At 40.2% G+C, this 15,252-nt stretch overlaps 1 protein-coding gene across 1 annotated transcript; it reads right to left on the bottom strand.

Annotated features, from left to right (window-relative positions):
• Nucleotides 1-1,466: 1,466 nt before the first annotated feature.
• Nucleotides 1,467-12,583, bottom strand: slc29a4a (solute carrier family 29 member 4a). The gene is made up of 11 exons (XM_086056719.1): nucleotides 12,507-12,583; nucleotides 10,339-10,695; nucleotides 8,434-8,565; nucleotides 8,246-8,359; nucleotides 7,193-7,321; nucleotides 5,873-5,947; nucleotides 5,479-5,759; nucleotides 4,246-4,366; nucleotides 3,959-4,146; nucleotides 3,122-3,362; nucleotides 1,467-3,038 (listed from the first exon to the last, which is right to left on the bottom strand). The coding sequence occupies exons 2-11, from the start codon at nucleotides 10,571-10,573 to the stop codon at nucleotides 2,902-2,904; spliced, it is 1,653 nt and encodes a 550-aa protein (XP_085912845.1). The 5' UTR covers nucleotides 10,574-10,695; nucleotides 12,507-12,583; the 3' UTR covers nucleotides 1,467-2,901.
• Nucleotides 12,584-15,252: the final 2,669 nt, after the last annotated feature.

The following is a 15,252-nucleotide window of genomic DNA, read 5'->3' as shown; positions in this document are numbered from 1 at the left end:
GAGCAGAAGAAAAAAGGTTGGCTTGGATTGGCGGACGAGACGTCAGTTTGCAGGTGATTTGGAGACAGGTGTGCACGAAGTGCACTTGATGGGTGCGGTAAGATGGTGACCACTTTTGTGGTAGAGACTCATTGCATGCGCTAACCCTGAGCGCCCTCTTGTGGCCAAGAGGAGTTACTGTTTTGAGGTTGTAAAAATAAACGATTGCAAGCCCTTCAATACAGATTTGGTGTTTGTATTTAAAAATGAAAATTAAATAACGAGTCGTTTTTCCATTTTTCATATCTGCTTCCAAACATAATATCCAATGACCAAAAGAGACACGTACCCTGTATGTTACTGTATTTATTTGGGTCACCTTCCATAGACCATAACGTTGTGTCTGCCTTTGTTTTGTGCATATTAACACATGCCACCGTCTCCATTTATGATATTATTAAAAATAATACTACTTGTCTCAAAAATTGTAATCGTTATGCAATTGCCACTGTGCAAAATATACTCTATTCTACATTGCCTTTACACATGTTAAAATCAAGTATTTTATTTAATGTAGTGCCAGCCTTTATAAGCAACATATTTGTTTTGCAGTTGTTCTGATGGTCTGACAAATACATTTGCAATTCAGGTGTTTATGTTTCTTCATTGTCCCACAATTCTAATGCAGCCCTAGTTTATCCTCAATGTAGCTATAATCGTAAACGTTTATGTTAATACCTTATTTAATACAATTTGTGCTACCAAAGCCCCCTCCGACAGTTAAATTAAAGAGCTCCCTTAATTTGCATCACTACTGTGATATCACTGACATGTCACTATGCAACAGTAAACATCATTTAAATTGGAAGAGAATTCATTTAAAAGTGTACATCTTTTGTTACATTTGGTCTCAATGTTTATTTGTTGAAACTAAAACCGAGACTGCAAGTAAATACATCTGGAATGACATGACATGTTTTGATTAATAGATTTATTTTTTTTCCATTCTTGTATGCTCAGTTTTAGTAAACATCTGTCAGCCGTAGAGGTTTGCTGACATACAAAGTGCACTGATACTCATCTTTCCACGCGCAAACACAAATATTGCACAAACCCATAACCATTCCAAGAGAAAACAAAACATAAATAAATCAATACAGCTTGAAGAAGAGAACATTAACTCAAAGTAAATGAGACAAGTGAAAACTTTGGATTCAGCAATATATGTTTGAAAATGTTCCTACAATGAATAAAAGCTATTTTATAAACTTTGCAAAAATGATGTGAGTCTTTATGATCCTTCCAAGAGGAGAATTGTGTCATGGTTTGCTCCTTCCATTGCTCAAATCTGAGCAAAATCTGAGCAAGATTTGAGCAATTCCAAAGATTTGAAACAAGGCCAACCATTTCTGAAACTCTCAATCCTGTTTTAGCCCCACTGCTCCACAAAATTATTTAAAAGACAATAATCGACAGGAAACACAAGGAAAGTTCTGCATCTTTATAAGACATACAGAAATAAACTAACAAAAATATCATTAGCCCTGGCACATTACATCTCTTTGCTATTTATTTCATTACTAAATATATTTACAAGGTTCAGACAGTGACACTGGTGATTTTACATCAATTTCTTGTTCTCATTGAACAACATTACTTCGAAAAAGGTAGATATTTTTGGCACTCATTGTTTTGACCCCTCATAATGCAACATTGATCCAGCAGAACCTCCAAAGTTGAACACAATCCTCTGGTATGCTGATGGATTCCAAATCAATTTTGTAATAATATTGTGGACTCATTTGTTCCGGTCTCACACTGTCGCCATCATAAATCCTTTAGAACAGAACATTTGGGTATTTTGGTTGACCTCCAAAATGTACTATTTGGTTTGTTCGACTTTGGAGGTTCCACTCACATGGAAAGCATTTGAGCTAAAAAAAAAAAAAAAAAAAAACCTCACGGCACACAACACGAAGAACACGTGGCAGAAGCTGTTGGACACAAGTTAGCAAAACTGCTTTATGAAGAACTGATGTGTTCAATGTTAGTCCATCCATCCATTCATCTATTTTGTGAGCCGCTTATCTTCATTCGAGTCACGGGTGAGGTCGGACCTATCCTATACCTGGAGTGGTCGCCAATCAACCGCAGGGTACAAACAAGCCTTCACAGTCACATTCTCATCTATGGACAATTAAGAGCCTTCAGTGAACCTGACATGCATGTTTTGGGAATGGGGGAGGAACCCACGTAATCACAGAGAGAACATCCAAACTCCATACAGGAAGTCTGAAACCTAATTTCAAACCTCGAAATTCAGAACTGTGAGGCAGACATGCTAACCAGTCGGCCACCTCGCTACCCCAACGTTATTCTTGTATTCACTTTAATCTAGATTTGGTCAGCCTCTATCTTGAAAACACAAACAAATGATTTTTTTTTTTGTGACAAAATGTGCAACAACTCTGTCATTTCAGCCCAAACAACCTTGAGTCACCCGTGACTCTTTATTTACTCAGTTGCTGCCTGCGTCGAACATAGCGCAGTTTTACCTGACTGATAACTGTCTCAAAGTTGTTTTTTTAATGGTGCATTCAAGGACCACGGGTACTCAATGTCTGCATCTGCAGTAAACAAAAAGTGACATAGTAGTACTTGTAACTGAAAGCACACCAGTAGGCTAAAACTGATTTCACAGTGAAGCACTCCAAATGGATGACCACTGAAGAGTTAGGGAAAAAGTTCATCAACATCCCCGAAATCTTCACTCATCCTGGCTGGAGAATCGAAAGATATGCAATGCTACATCATTTCCTTCAAACGGGAGTACTCCTGCACCCCCCACCCCCCCACGCCCCCCTGCTGCTAGTGTTGTTTGTGTTTGTGTACAAACATGTGTATGTTACCATGTGAGGACATTCAAAAGCCAGTAGTGTTAGTGTGGAAGTTGAATGCGGAGAAGCCTGATCCCGGAGGAGCCGTGAAGCTGTAAGCCGCGTACGCCACAACAGAGCCTACCATCAAGCCCGTCATGTAGGAGACTGTCATCACGTTCCCTGAACAAAGAAAAAAATACTTCATGACTGGCGTAATTCAAACAAAGATGACTTACTGTAAATGAGACGTGACCCTGTCTTACCTGCAAGCTCCCTCTGTTCCGGCGCCACTTTGCCAGCAGCTTGAATCATTGGCACGGACCCAAAGTAGCCGTTGGTGACGCCCATGAGCAGGGAGAAGAGACACGGCCAGGCTGGGTGGGCCAGGGTGGGCGCGTGTGCCGGGTACACGCACATGATGAAGAGAGGGATAAAGACAACTCTCAGGCAGGAGAAGAAGAGCAGGCGGCCTCCAGACCAGTCGTAGGGCAGCGCTGCCAGGATCTGAACACATATTCATGCTTAATATGCTTCTTCTGTTTGTTTGCATAAAAACACAATGTAAAATAGTAATTATGATCCCAAAGTAGGAGACAATTAGGAAATAATCATTTAAATGTGAGGTTGATTGAAGACTACATAGGTGTGAATGTGAGCGGGAATCATATGTACAAATAAATGGATTATGGCTACTGTCATCAATGTTATTTTGTCAAGATGGACTTAGCGTGGAAGTCAACCCAAACATATTTTTTTTCAAGAATATGTTCTATGCAAGCCCACTAGTTGAAACAAGGCATTCTGATAAATATTGCATGCGTGGAATAAGAGTTAATCCACCCGTTTTTAGCCATCTCCAGGAGCAGCCATTTTGTCAATTCTGTCAGCTGAATATTACATCACAACTACTCAAGGATCAGGTAACGACCCCTGGAGATGACTAAAAAGGGGTGGACTTTGCTGCTTAACTCAGATTCCACAAACACAATATTAATCAGAATGCCATGTTTCAACTAGTGGGCCTGCTGGGAACATATTCTTGGAAAAAAATGTGTTTGGGTTGATTTCAACTTTAAGGGATGACATCAGAGGCTCTTCACCTTGCCAACAAAGTCAGACATGTTGAAGGTGGCCATGATGAGGATGGGCAGCCACTCCCCTAAGGTGGCGTTCCTCATCTCTGACTCCAAGCCAGGGAACAGGCACAGGGTGATGCTGTAAGTCACCGCTATGGACAGCATGTAGGCCCAGATCACGCGGGACACCACATAACGATGCAAAATCAGGTCTGCTCGGAGAGGACACACATGAACAAGAATTAACTTCAAATATGTAATGAGTTGAGCACACAAGAGGTATATTGCTTTTTTAAAATCATTTGCTATACCTCGAACACCTGGCCAGGTTCTTCTGATCTTGATTTTTGGGGCGTCAAATCGCACATATGTCCCACCTACATATTCCTCAATGCCGTCTTCTGTTGTGGGTGGCCCCATTCCACCGTTCCCCTGAGGAGTAACCAAAAACAACCACAAATCAACACTGTATAAAATACCAGATAGAAAACATTCATCGGTAGGCTTGTATGTCTTCTTCTTTTCTTTCATACAACATACTGAAGAAAAAATATCCAAGTATTTTGCCGCATGAAAATTGTGAAGCTGCAACGAGCCACTATCCCATGAAAAGAATGTAAACAGTACGTTTCGTAGAGGATATTTGACTCTAAAACGACTGTATTTGGTCCCAGTCTAAGCAATTTACACTTGGAAGAGAATTAATATTCAGAGTAAATATTACACAGAACAACATTTGGAAAGTTATTTACTTTAAAAAAAAAAACTATTAAAGTTTTTTCATTCAGAAATTCAAAGTCAATTCCTTGTGTGACTTTTTTTTTAAATAAACTAATACAATGCAAGTAAAATTGACTCAAAAACTCTCCTTGTAAAATTTACTTTGAATTTCTGAGTGAAAAAACTTTAATAGTTATTTTTTAAGTAAATAACTCTCCAAATGTTTGTGTAAAATTTGTGTAAATTTGACTCTTTAGACTGGGACCAAATATAGTCTTTTTAGAGTAAAATGTAATCTACGAAATCTACTGTGTACCACCAAATGTTTTGTTGTTTTCTTTTTATCCCCAAAACAAAGTACAAGTATGATTGTACATTTTTGAATGAATGAGGCCCAATATGTTGCCATTGTTGAAGGGCACAATTTAATGACACAACACTTGAGGAACCATATATCACAGTTCATGAATATGTTATCTTACACGTGTCTATTTTTCCGCCCTTCATTAAAGCGACACCATAGTGGCTGCATGACTTCAGCCTATTATGGCTACAGCTATTAGCGGATCACTGTGAGTGACTGCAGATTGATGACAACACACACACAGTCGCACACACACAAACACACATGTGCGCACACACTAATCCATTAGTTGATTAAAGTGTCTCAGGAGCCAGAAGGAACCACTCTTCTTGATTATAGCCATAATGTGGAGCACTGCCTTGGTTTCCCCTGGCAACCAACACAAATAACTCCCTGAATCATCCCCAGATGCAGAGATCACACACACTCACACACTCCTCAACATCAGGCTTCAACTCACAAATTTAACCTCCTCCGCCGTGACGTCATGATGAACCCTGTAGCCGGTGGAGTTGCCGCGGGGGTCGTGGCCTTTGCCCTGACATTTGCCCTGACCTTTGCCCTGGGTGTGGCTGGTGTAGTAGCGGATGAAGTGCGAGCGGCGCACCAGCAGGTGAAGAAGGAAGCACAGCATTTCCATGCCTATGGAGATGAGGAAGAAGATGAGCGTGTTCCTCCTCTCGTCTGGGATCAGCAACTTGGTGAAGATGCGAGACAGGGAGATGATGACTCCGGCAGTGCCTGGCCGGAAAAGAAGAACGAGGTTTCGATGTGTACAGAAAGGTGAGAGAGGAAGCAGGAGGCCATTGTGCAAGATAGTTGTCAACGGAAGACATAGATCATTTTGTACTCACTCTCTCCAGTCATCACCCCCTGTGTGTACCTCTTGGGTAGCATCCCCATGTAACCATAGAAACTGGACTGCTGCACTGGAAATGGATGAGGAAGTGGTTAATGGTGGTTTAACAGTCCACCAGTGGTGGGCAGTGAATCTGGTTCCTCGGCCTTCAGTGGGGACGTAATCGACTTAATCCACCTTTTAATAACGTCAATAACAAATTGCAATTCTGGAATCCATCAAAACTGTTCAACGTGCAAGAATTTAAATTGTAAATGTTGGCGATTGCTCTTGCTCACAAAAAAATGAAAGTGTTGTGTTTATATCTTGTTGTTAACAGGCAAATAGGATAACAAATATCTTAATTAAACATCAAGCTGGGTGCCTACCCAACATCATTTAATATTCATGAGCAGCCATGTTTTCTATCCTCCTGATGACTAATAAATGCTCATGTTTATGACTTTTTGACCGTCTGCAATCACACAGCAGATGGTTCCATGGATTTTTAGTTAACTACACAAGATATAAATAGATACCTGAATGATAGCTGAATGGTTAGAAAATGGCTTGGTGGATTAGTTGCTAGTTAGAATGAGGTCAGGTGCACAGAGATGGCTTTGTGTCCTTTAACATATTTTGGCTGCAGATGTACTTTTTTTCTAGCACATCAATTTTTTGAGATATTTCCATTATTTAGGTGGGCCCTATATATTTGCACAATACAGATTTTACTGTGCATTAAATTTTCATTAAAAAATTCCAACTGTTCTACCAACCTTCAACCTAATCCTTCATTCATAAATATGATTAAAAATCTTAACCTTATTATCATATTATTATTATGAAAACCAGATGTGCTAGAGAAAAAAAACAAGGTCAGATTTGGAATTAGCGCAAAATAATAATCTAGAAGTTTACTTGCCTCTCTGATTAATACTGTTGGTGTTTTTTTTCATTCTCAACTGCTTTTATATAGATGATTTATTGATACATGCATATATTTAAACTATATACGACTGTTATTGACTATTCTCGCTACTGTCCACATTCATTTTTATATGTGTCTATTTACTTATGAAATGTTTGTATAGCATGAAGTGTTTACAGTTGGAAAAAAACACTGCCTCATTGCCTGGTGTAAATATGTGCATACATATTCTTGGATTTAGGATTATTTGATTACTATTCTTGAATGCTGCTACTGTCCGCTTGCTGCTGTAAAAACTTATATAATAAGTGAATTGAATTGAATTGAATTGAATTGAATTGAATTCTATTCTATTCTATTCTATTCTATTCTATTGATGGCTGGCTGGCTGGCTGGTTTGCTTACCTGTACATCCAAAAGCAACTACTCCCACTGAGACCAGGTTGATGACATAAGCTTGACTGTTAGTGAACTTTTCCAACCAGACATCAAATACGCTGACAAACACCAGAGGCCCCAATGCCAAGATGTAGCCTGCACATACAAAACAAAACGATACATGCGTCATACATAGGTCAAGATAATCATCATCCACTGAAGAACCCACACTTCAGTCTGGACTTAATTAACCTCAGAGTTGAGCACCCTTGACTGGATCTTTCCTCAGGGATTGAAGTGGAACTCATAATGCTGCAGAGGGCACTGTGATACAATATTGTTGTTATGCAAAATTGAGTTTTAATGAAATGTTATTATCCAGTTAAACTTTAGATTAGTAAAATTATTATAACATATACGGTTGCACTGAAAATTATTAATCACCCATTCCAAATGACATTATTACCAAAGGTTGACGAACAAAGCATGTACTGTAAAGGGGACATCCAATTATAGTTTGTACGTTTTAAACAATAAATGTAAATTACAATGGGTGTAGAATAGTTTTAAATGCAATTGTTCTATAGTGGAATAATAATCTAATCTGGGAAATCAAATTCATCCATAGTTTATACTTTGGTGTCCTATACTCCTCACATGCTTTTACAGACTAATGTTGCGCAATTTGAACTGCAACTAGATAACTTTTCAACTCAGTTACAGTCTATTGATATATAAAATATTTTACATTTCAATTTACAAATATCGGGTATCTCTTCTTTTATTGTACTTCACACATGCCACCACTTATGACTCCCTTATTATGTTTTTTTTTCCTTTAATGACTATTTTCCTTTAATATTCTTTCTGTATTTTACACTTTGTGAGAATGTCTTTGTACAGGGCAAAACTATTCATATGTTAACAAACACTTTGAATCTTAAATCTAATTGCTGGCAGCAAATGTTGACTTTTTTTCCTTTCACTAACTCCAAGTGGCTTCTTAGTGTGACTGAGGTCATCGGATGGAGATGTTCTGCCGATCAGAGGTCTTTCTCTATAGGTTAATGTGTGACTCACCCACAGTGATTCTGGTGTGCATGCTGAGCCTCTCCACCAGCACGTTGTTGAGGAGGACAGCCAAAAGGGCCACCAGGATGTATGTCAGACTCATGTCAAAGACGATGGACGTCCCTGAAACATGCAAGACATTGTTAAGTTGACATTGTTCAAAGTTGCATCACATTCTCAATGATGTGTGTTTGTACCGCTGAACTTGTGATGAAGGTAGTCCACGTCTGTGATGAAGCTGTTGTAGGGCAGCAGGAACCCGACTCCAGCCAATAGCATTGCAAAGTAGATGCCATGGTAACGGTCGTCAGGGATTGGCTCCTCAAAGTCTGAGCGCGGAAGGTAGGAGACGAGGGTTATTAATAAAAAAGAATAGGAAATCAGGGTCTGGGGTCACACACTAGATCTTCATTCAAGCTAATTAAAAGGAAAGATACACAAGAGAATGGAAAAGTTTCTGTTCTTCTGTTTTCCCTTTTTACTATTTTATGATGACGTAGTTTTTGCTATCATTTATCTGCTTACGGTTGCTCCATATGGATAAGTATTTTATTTATTTTGGATCAGCACCAAATTGAACACCTTCATTAAACCCCTCCTGCAATCACATATGCGTGATTTATTTCATTTTACATGCAGCATCATTCCCTGAAAATGAAGTAATAAGTAATGAGTGACTGTAAAAATGTCTACACACCCCTGTTCAAGTGGCAGGTTTTTCCTGAAATAAAAAAATGACACTAAGATAAATCATTTAAAAACTTTTCCACAATTAATGTAACCTATAATCTTCACAACAGACAAAAAATGAGAGGGGGAATAATAAGCACCTGAAACAATGTGGTTGCACAAATATATCAAATGTGTTCAGAATTAACCAATCACATTCAAATTCATGTCAAATGGGAGTCAGCACACACCTGACATTAGATCTAACCCAAATAAAGTTAAGCTGTTCTAGCAGGCTCAGCCCGACATGATTTTTTTTCTTCCTAACAGAAGCCAGAAGGTCTTGTACTAACACTCACTGATATTTGGAACTGTTATGAAAATGTATCATTTTACTAATATTTGTATTTATTTTTATTGTATTATTTACAGTAAATCAACTAACCAGGTAGGTTTTTAACCAAGTAAGGTAAATAAATCACACTGAACCCCGCCCGCACTGTGCCAATGATTTTCTGAGCAAAAACGGACTTTCCCCTCTGACATTCATGTCTCGAGGAACCACGGACTGCATCTGTTGGGTCGGAATTCTGATCCCTTCCGCACTGCGCTGGTGTGTGTGTGTTTGTTTGTTTCACTCACTCCACCAATATGAAGTAATTGACAGCAAGTGGGGGGAGGAGAGGGCGGTGGTAGCAAATGGAGGTTATCTGATTAGCGTGGCATCGCCGCAGTGTGAATGAATAAGCAACACCGGAGTTTTCTGTTAACAAGGTTGTTCCTTGACATCTACACATGCTCATCTGTGTCCTTTGTGAATTCTCTCGTATTTCATAATTGCGGCATGCAACTATGTTGCTCTTTTTATATCACAACAAGATTGGTGTGGCTTCCCTGAACGTGTCTGTAACCTTTCGGGTTGTGCCACATATATTCCCAAATTTCCTTTATAATAAACCATGTCTAAATATAAAGGCATAGAAAATGTGTTGTTTTGCATTATTACTCACACACTGGAGCCCAGTTTAATTTGAGATTTGAAGTCACAGACTCAAGTGCACAACACAAATTTTAAATGACAACAAGATTTGGTACTGTACAGAAAATTGTCATTGCTTGCGGTTACGTGAGGAAAAAAAACAATCATTTTCCAATAATAGATGTAAATCTTACTCTATAATCGGAACCCTTCCTGTTCGATTATTGTCTTTTGTTGTCACTCAATACATCCCGCCATTTTGAGAGCGCATTGAACATGCGCTCTGATTGGTGAATAGTCCAGGGTGGACGCAGCCAAAGGTCTGCTGCGATAGATTCCAGACAACCCGTCACTTGGGCAAGATAAACCGTAGAAAATGGATGGAGTACACCGAACAATGACCTCTAGCCGACTTAAAACCAAATCATATGTTTTGTGTCAGATAGTGTCTCACCGGGCTCAGACAGCGCCAGAACGCCTCTCTCTGGGACATCTTTGCTGATCTCCTCCTCTTCCAGCTGGTAGGAGTCAAAACTGTAGCTCTGCACCACTCCGCTCTCTCGTCCATCCCTCCATCCCTCTCTTCCTGCATCCCTCCATCCGGCTCTGCACCCATCCCTCCACACGTCCCTCTCCTCAGGCGTCTGCGCCGGGGTGGCCCTGCGACGCTCTGCCCCCACCACGTCCATCTTCTGCGGGCAAGTCGGACGCTGGCTAGACACGTCTGGGAGCGGGCATGTTGTACACAATTCCCAAGTGACACCCTGTTACAGTAGCGGGTGAGGCAGGAAACCTTTGGATGAGGGAGGAGCTGCAAGGAGAGGGAAACCATGGAAACCAGATGGAAAGGATGTTAAGGTAGAACAGAATAGACATCTGTCATACACCTTAATAAATGTAGACAGTGTCATACAAGCCAAGGTTATAGGATACGTGGGAGCTTTGTGTCTGTGTGCCTATTTACTGAGAAAGATCGGGTGACAAAAGATGCACGACTGTGAGCCAAGCGAATTGAGGTGAATGCGATGCATCGAGCAAAGCATGGAGGCATAAAACTGACATGCAAATTGTGTTAGAAATCAAATATTGAGGAACAAATTAACAGTGCGGTGTGAGTGTTTGAACTTTCTAGCTTTTTTATCTTTATATCTTACAGGGGGATTAGATACAGTCTATTTGCATTTTTTTTTTAATTAATGTTATGTGGGACACGCACACACACATTCGGTTGGCACAGCTTCAGCTATCACATTAAAATGTAACAACCTGTTAAAGGTCCGCTAAATTGAAATTAATCAATTTAATTAAAGTCCAAAAAATGTCAAATCATCAGGATCTGATGATAATATATATATATATATATATATATATATATATATATATATATGCATGTGTCATTGCCCTTTAGCAAGATAATAGAATGTGTACACACAACACACCCACCCACAGCATATGAGTGCTTTTTCAGCTGGGCTCAATCTTTCACTGAGTCCCGTTAACTGAGGACTGTTGAGGAAAATATTGCAAGGCAGATTTTGACGTGACACAAGCAGCTGTATGTCATATCCACACAAACACTTGCGGCCAACTGCACAATACACACAGTTGCCACTGTGCATTTGCACCCAGACTGTGCAGCTATTCGAAACCTCGACATAACCTGAACTGAATATTGACGAGCGTGTGGCATTATATGGCCATTTTCTGCTTGTGTTATGCTTATGTTGCGTTGGTTTGTGCTACATCATAAACAGAGATATATTTGTTATATTTTGACAGTTCTGCAAACTACGGTATACAACCAACAAATGGACAACTTGTTATTTCATTGGAATATTTATCTGTTGTATAAATGTAGTTCTAAAATGTCATCCAGTGAAAACAAAGCCATCACGACGCACTCGTTATTGAAATAAGAGGTCATGTTAGGTTTATTCCCCTGACGGGCCGTGATTGGCCCGGGCAGGGGTGTCGAACTCCGGTCCTCGAGGGCCGCTGTCCTGCCTGTTTTCCATCTCTTCCTACTGCAACACGCCTGTTTCAAATCATCAGCTCATCAGCAAGTTCTGCAGGAGCCTGATCTTGATCACGATCGTTTGAATGTGGTGTGTTGGACGAGGAAACCTCCAAGACATGCAGGAGGGCGGCCCCCGAGGACTGGAGTTTGACACCCCTGGAAAAAGCTCCTGTTTATTTGCAGCTGGAAGCCATTCCAATGACAACCTAGTGTGGGCGCTCTCGAGCTTCTTGCTTTAAATTAAAAGGTTAGCCTGTGACATTAATTGAAGCGCACTCAAAGCTTTTGCTGCTTGTGTTTATTAGTATTATTTGTTTATTTACTCAAATTAGCGTATGCAGATGTGTTTTTTATTGCATGTGCCCGATTCTGTTCATCTTGAACAATGCACTAATGAGAACACAACGCGCAAGCATTGTATCGCCGTTTTAGAAAGAAAACCTAATGCTAAAGCTAAACGGACCAGTGCAAAAGACGATTGCTGTTTATTTTCTCATATATTCCGCTCAGCTGCGCTCTATCCAATTGTTTAGTCTCCCTTCACTCAAGTTGCGCTTCATCAAATTTAAAAAAAAAAGACAACGACCATAACAACAACAGGTTACCTCCGTGCTGAGGCAGCCCCTCTGTCTGACCGTCCCTTCTCCTCCTCAGTCGGTCTCCATCCAGGCTTCTGACGCAGCATCCAGCGGCTGAGGAGGAAGGGGATGGGTGGAGAGAGAGTGGAGAGAGAGAGAGAGAGAGAGAGAGAGAGAGAGAGAGAGAGAGAGAGAGAGAGAGAGAGAGAGAGGCTCGCTGCTTCGTTTCGTCGCTGCAGTTCTTGAAAGTATTTTAACAAAACCTCAAAACCTTTACAATCAACTATGATTATGTTTGTTTTAATTTATTTATTTATTATTATTATTTTTTTTAAGAAATTCAGTGGTGCATTGTTGACACCCAATTTCCACAATGCTGTCACTGCAGCTCGTGCCACTTTAATCAATCCTTTTAAATATGTTAATTCTTGGAGACTCAACCATGCATGCAGTATGTGCTGGAATATGCATTGAAAGGAGAATAATAAATAATAAAAGGCCCTGCAGCTATATAGCTGGATTATTTAAAATACATTTTTTACTCGATTTTTCCAATATTTATTCATGTATGGTATTATATCTTTTCGCTTCATTATTGTATTGTCATACATTGCATAACCATGTATTAAATGGTCAATGGTCAATCTATCTATCTATCTATCTATCTATCTATCTATCTATCTATCTACCTACCTACCTACCTAATCATCCATCTATCCCTTACTCCCTCCCTCGCTCCCTCTATCCATAATTGTGGGATGAATTTGAGTTTATGTGTTCAGATAGTCCCACAGATACAGCTAACTTTCTGCATAGGTCACACTGACTTTGGATACTGGATGTTTGTGTTCAGGGCAGCAGTAGTGTGCCTGGACGAATAATAAAATGAATAATATTCATCCAGAGATTACTCAAATGAGTATCCCAAAACTATTCCAAAGTTATTGTGGGAAAAAGTACAACTACTGCATGTAGAGCCACTTTTGCCTCACTGAAAATGTTGATGCATCGAATGCTCTCACTTGCTGTATGGTAAAGCGAATGTTGAGTAAAAAAATGCTATTCTACCTATGACTAGACCACCTCAACTCACACACTGAAAAAGTGAAGAAAGGAAATATGAAGAGCGAGATTGAGACAGAGGAGCAGCAGTAGTCAATCAGGTGAAGAAGAGAGTTGAAAGCCAAGAGAACAGGTGCAGATGTGCAGATAGAGAGATCAAGGGAGGGAGCCAGATGGAGGGGAAAGGAAGATGAGCATTTAACTTGTGAGGTGATGAAGATGGAGGCTTGAAAAGGTGAAAAAGAGGGGCAGACCATATGTATTAAAATGCCAAATGCTCTAATTTTGTACAGGATATTGTATGCTCTTCTACTGGGTCTGATCTAATTGCTGTTTCTCTTCCAATCACGTGTGTTCTCTGGTGTGCTACACGATTTCTCCGTGTGTATGCAATATTTGTATTGTGTGTGGTTAACACTCATCCAGCTTTGTATGGCTGGAAACACATATCGGTGGAGGTCAGGGAAGCAGTGTTCACTTCCTCCTCCCTCACCTCCCTTGGCATTGTCTCCATCTTACTGTTTATGAACGGTTGCTAAGTAACGGCCAGCTGGTTTGCGAATTAAAATCTACACTGCTCTGTGCAGTGGGTCTTTTGACACAACTGCAATATTTTTTGACAAAGCAAGAGAACTATTGCTGCATAGACGACCTTATTGTATGCATTTTTATTTCTAAAAGCAAAATTAAAAACAAATCACTCAATGAGTCACTCACAAGCCTTACCGCTATACTTACCATTTTAACACATCTGAAAACCATGTAAAGGATACAGATGAATGGATGAATCTAAAATTGACAGAGGGTTAGATGGATAAATAAGAAAGTCCAAGACAAATCAAAACACACTTATGGACACTCAGTACAATAAAATCACATGAAAATTGCTGATCAATGCTTAGTTAAGAAGAATAACTAATTGAGATACAATGTGCTGTATACTCAACAATATAACAATAATTCAAATCAATAAAATAACAATAAAAATACTAGTGACACTGCACTTATGTAGTCCATATTGTGTGAGTGTGGTCGAACTTCAATTGGACCGCCCGCATCACATTCAGAGTGTGACTTGAAGAGTTTGATTAAGTGGCCAAGACCATTAGCGCTACATGGAAAACGAGATAGCCCCTTGGGCTCTTTCCCACACAGACAATCTTCTCTCCCTTGCTCCATATCATTCATATCACTTGTATGTTTCGTTCGGGCCCATGAACGCCTCAAGGCAGGTTCCGCAGCTCTAATGAGATTGTTGTAGAAGTAGGAGACCGTCCGATAGACTAGAGCATCTTTGTCCGACTGATGTGTGCTATGTTGTTTGGCCACATGGAAGAAATTGACAAATGCAAAGGACACAAGGGAAAAAGATGAACAGGAAGTGGATGTGGATTAGAAAGCCCACTCGCCTTCTTTACCCTTCCATCATCTTTCCTCCTCCATCTTCTTCTTGTATTCCCTGGCATCCTTTTCCATCCCTGTCTACTCGGCTCCCAAATGCCTTCTCTTCTCTTTCCGCTATTCTGACCCAGCGCTCCTCCTCCTCTTCCTCTACCTCCATCCCTCTCCATCAGCTTCAAAGAGCTGTCTCTGTGGCAGACCTCCAGGGCACCTGCCTCTTCAAGTGGAATCAAATCATCCGTCTCACACTGGTTGCCTATCCATGTGTGCGTGAGACAGGATGTGTGTGCGCGTGTGTTTGTGTGTAGCC

This window comes from Filicampus tigris, chromosome 16 (genome assembly GCF_054856515.1).
Source record: "Filicampus tigris isolate MCC_2025a chromosome 16, RoL_Ftig_1.0, whole genome shotgun sequence".
Classification (NCBI taxonomy): domain Eukaryota; kingdom Metazoa; phylum Chordata; class Actinopteri; order Syngnathiformes; family Syngnathidae; genus Filicampus; species Filicampus tigris.
The sequence above is the reverse complement of the archived record's forward strand: the minus strand, read 5'-3'. Positions and strand labels throughout refer to the sequence as shown.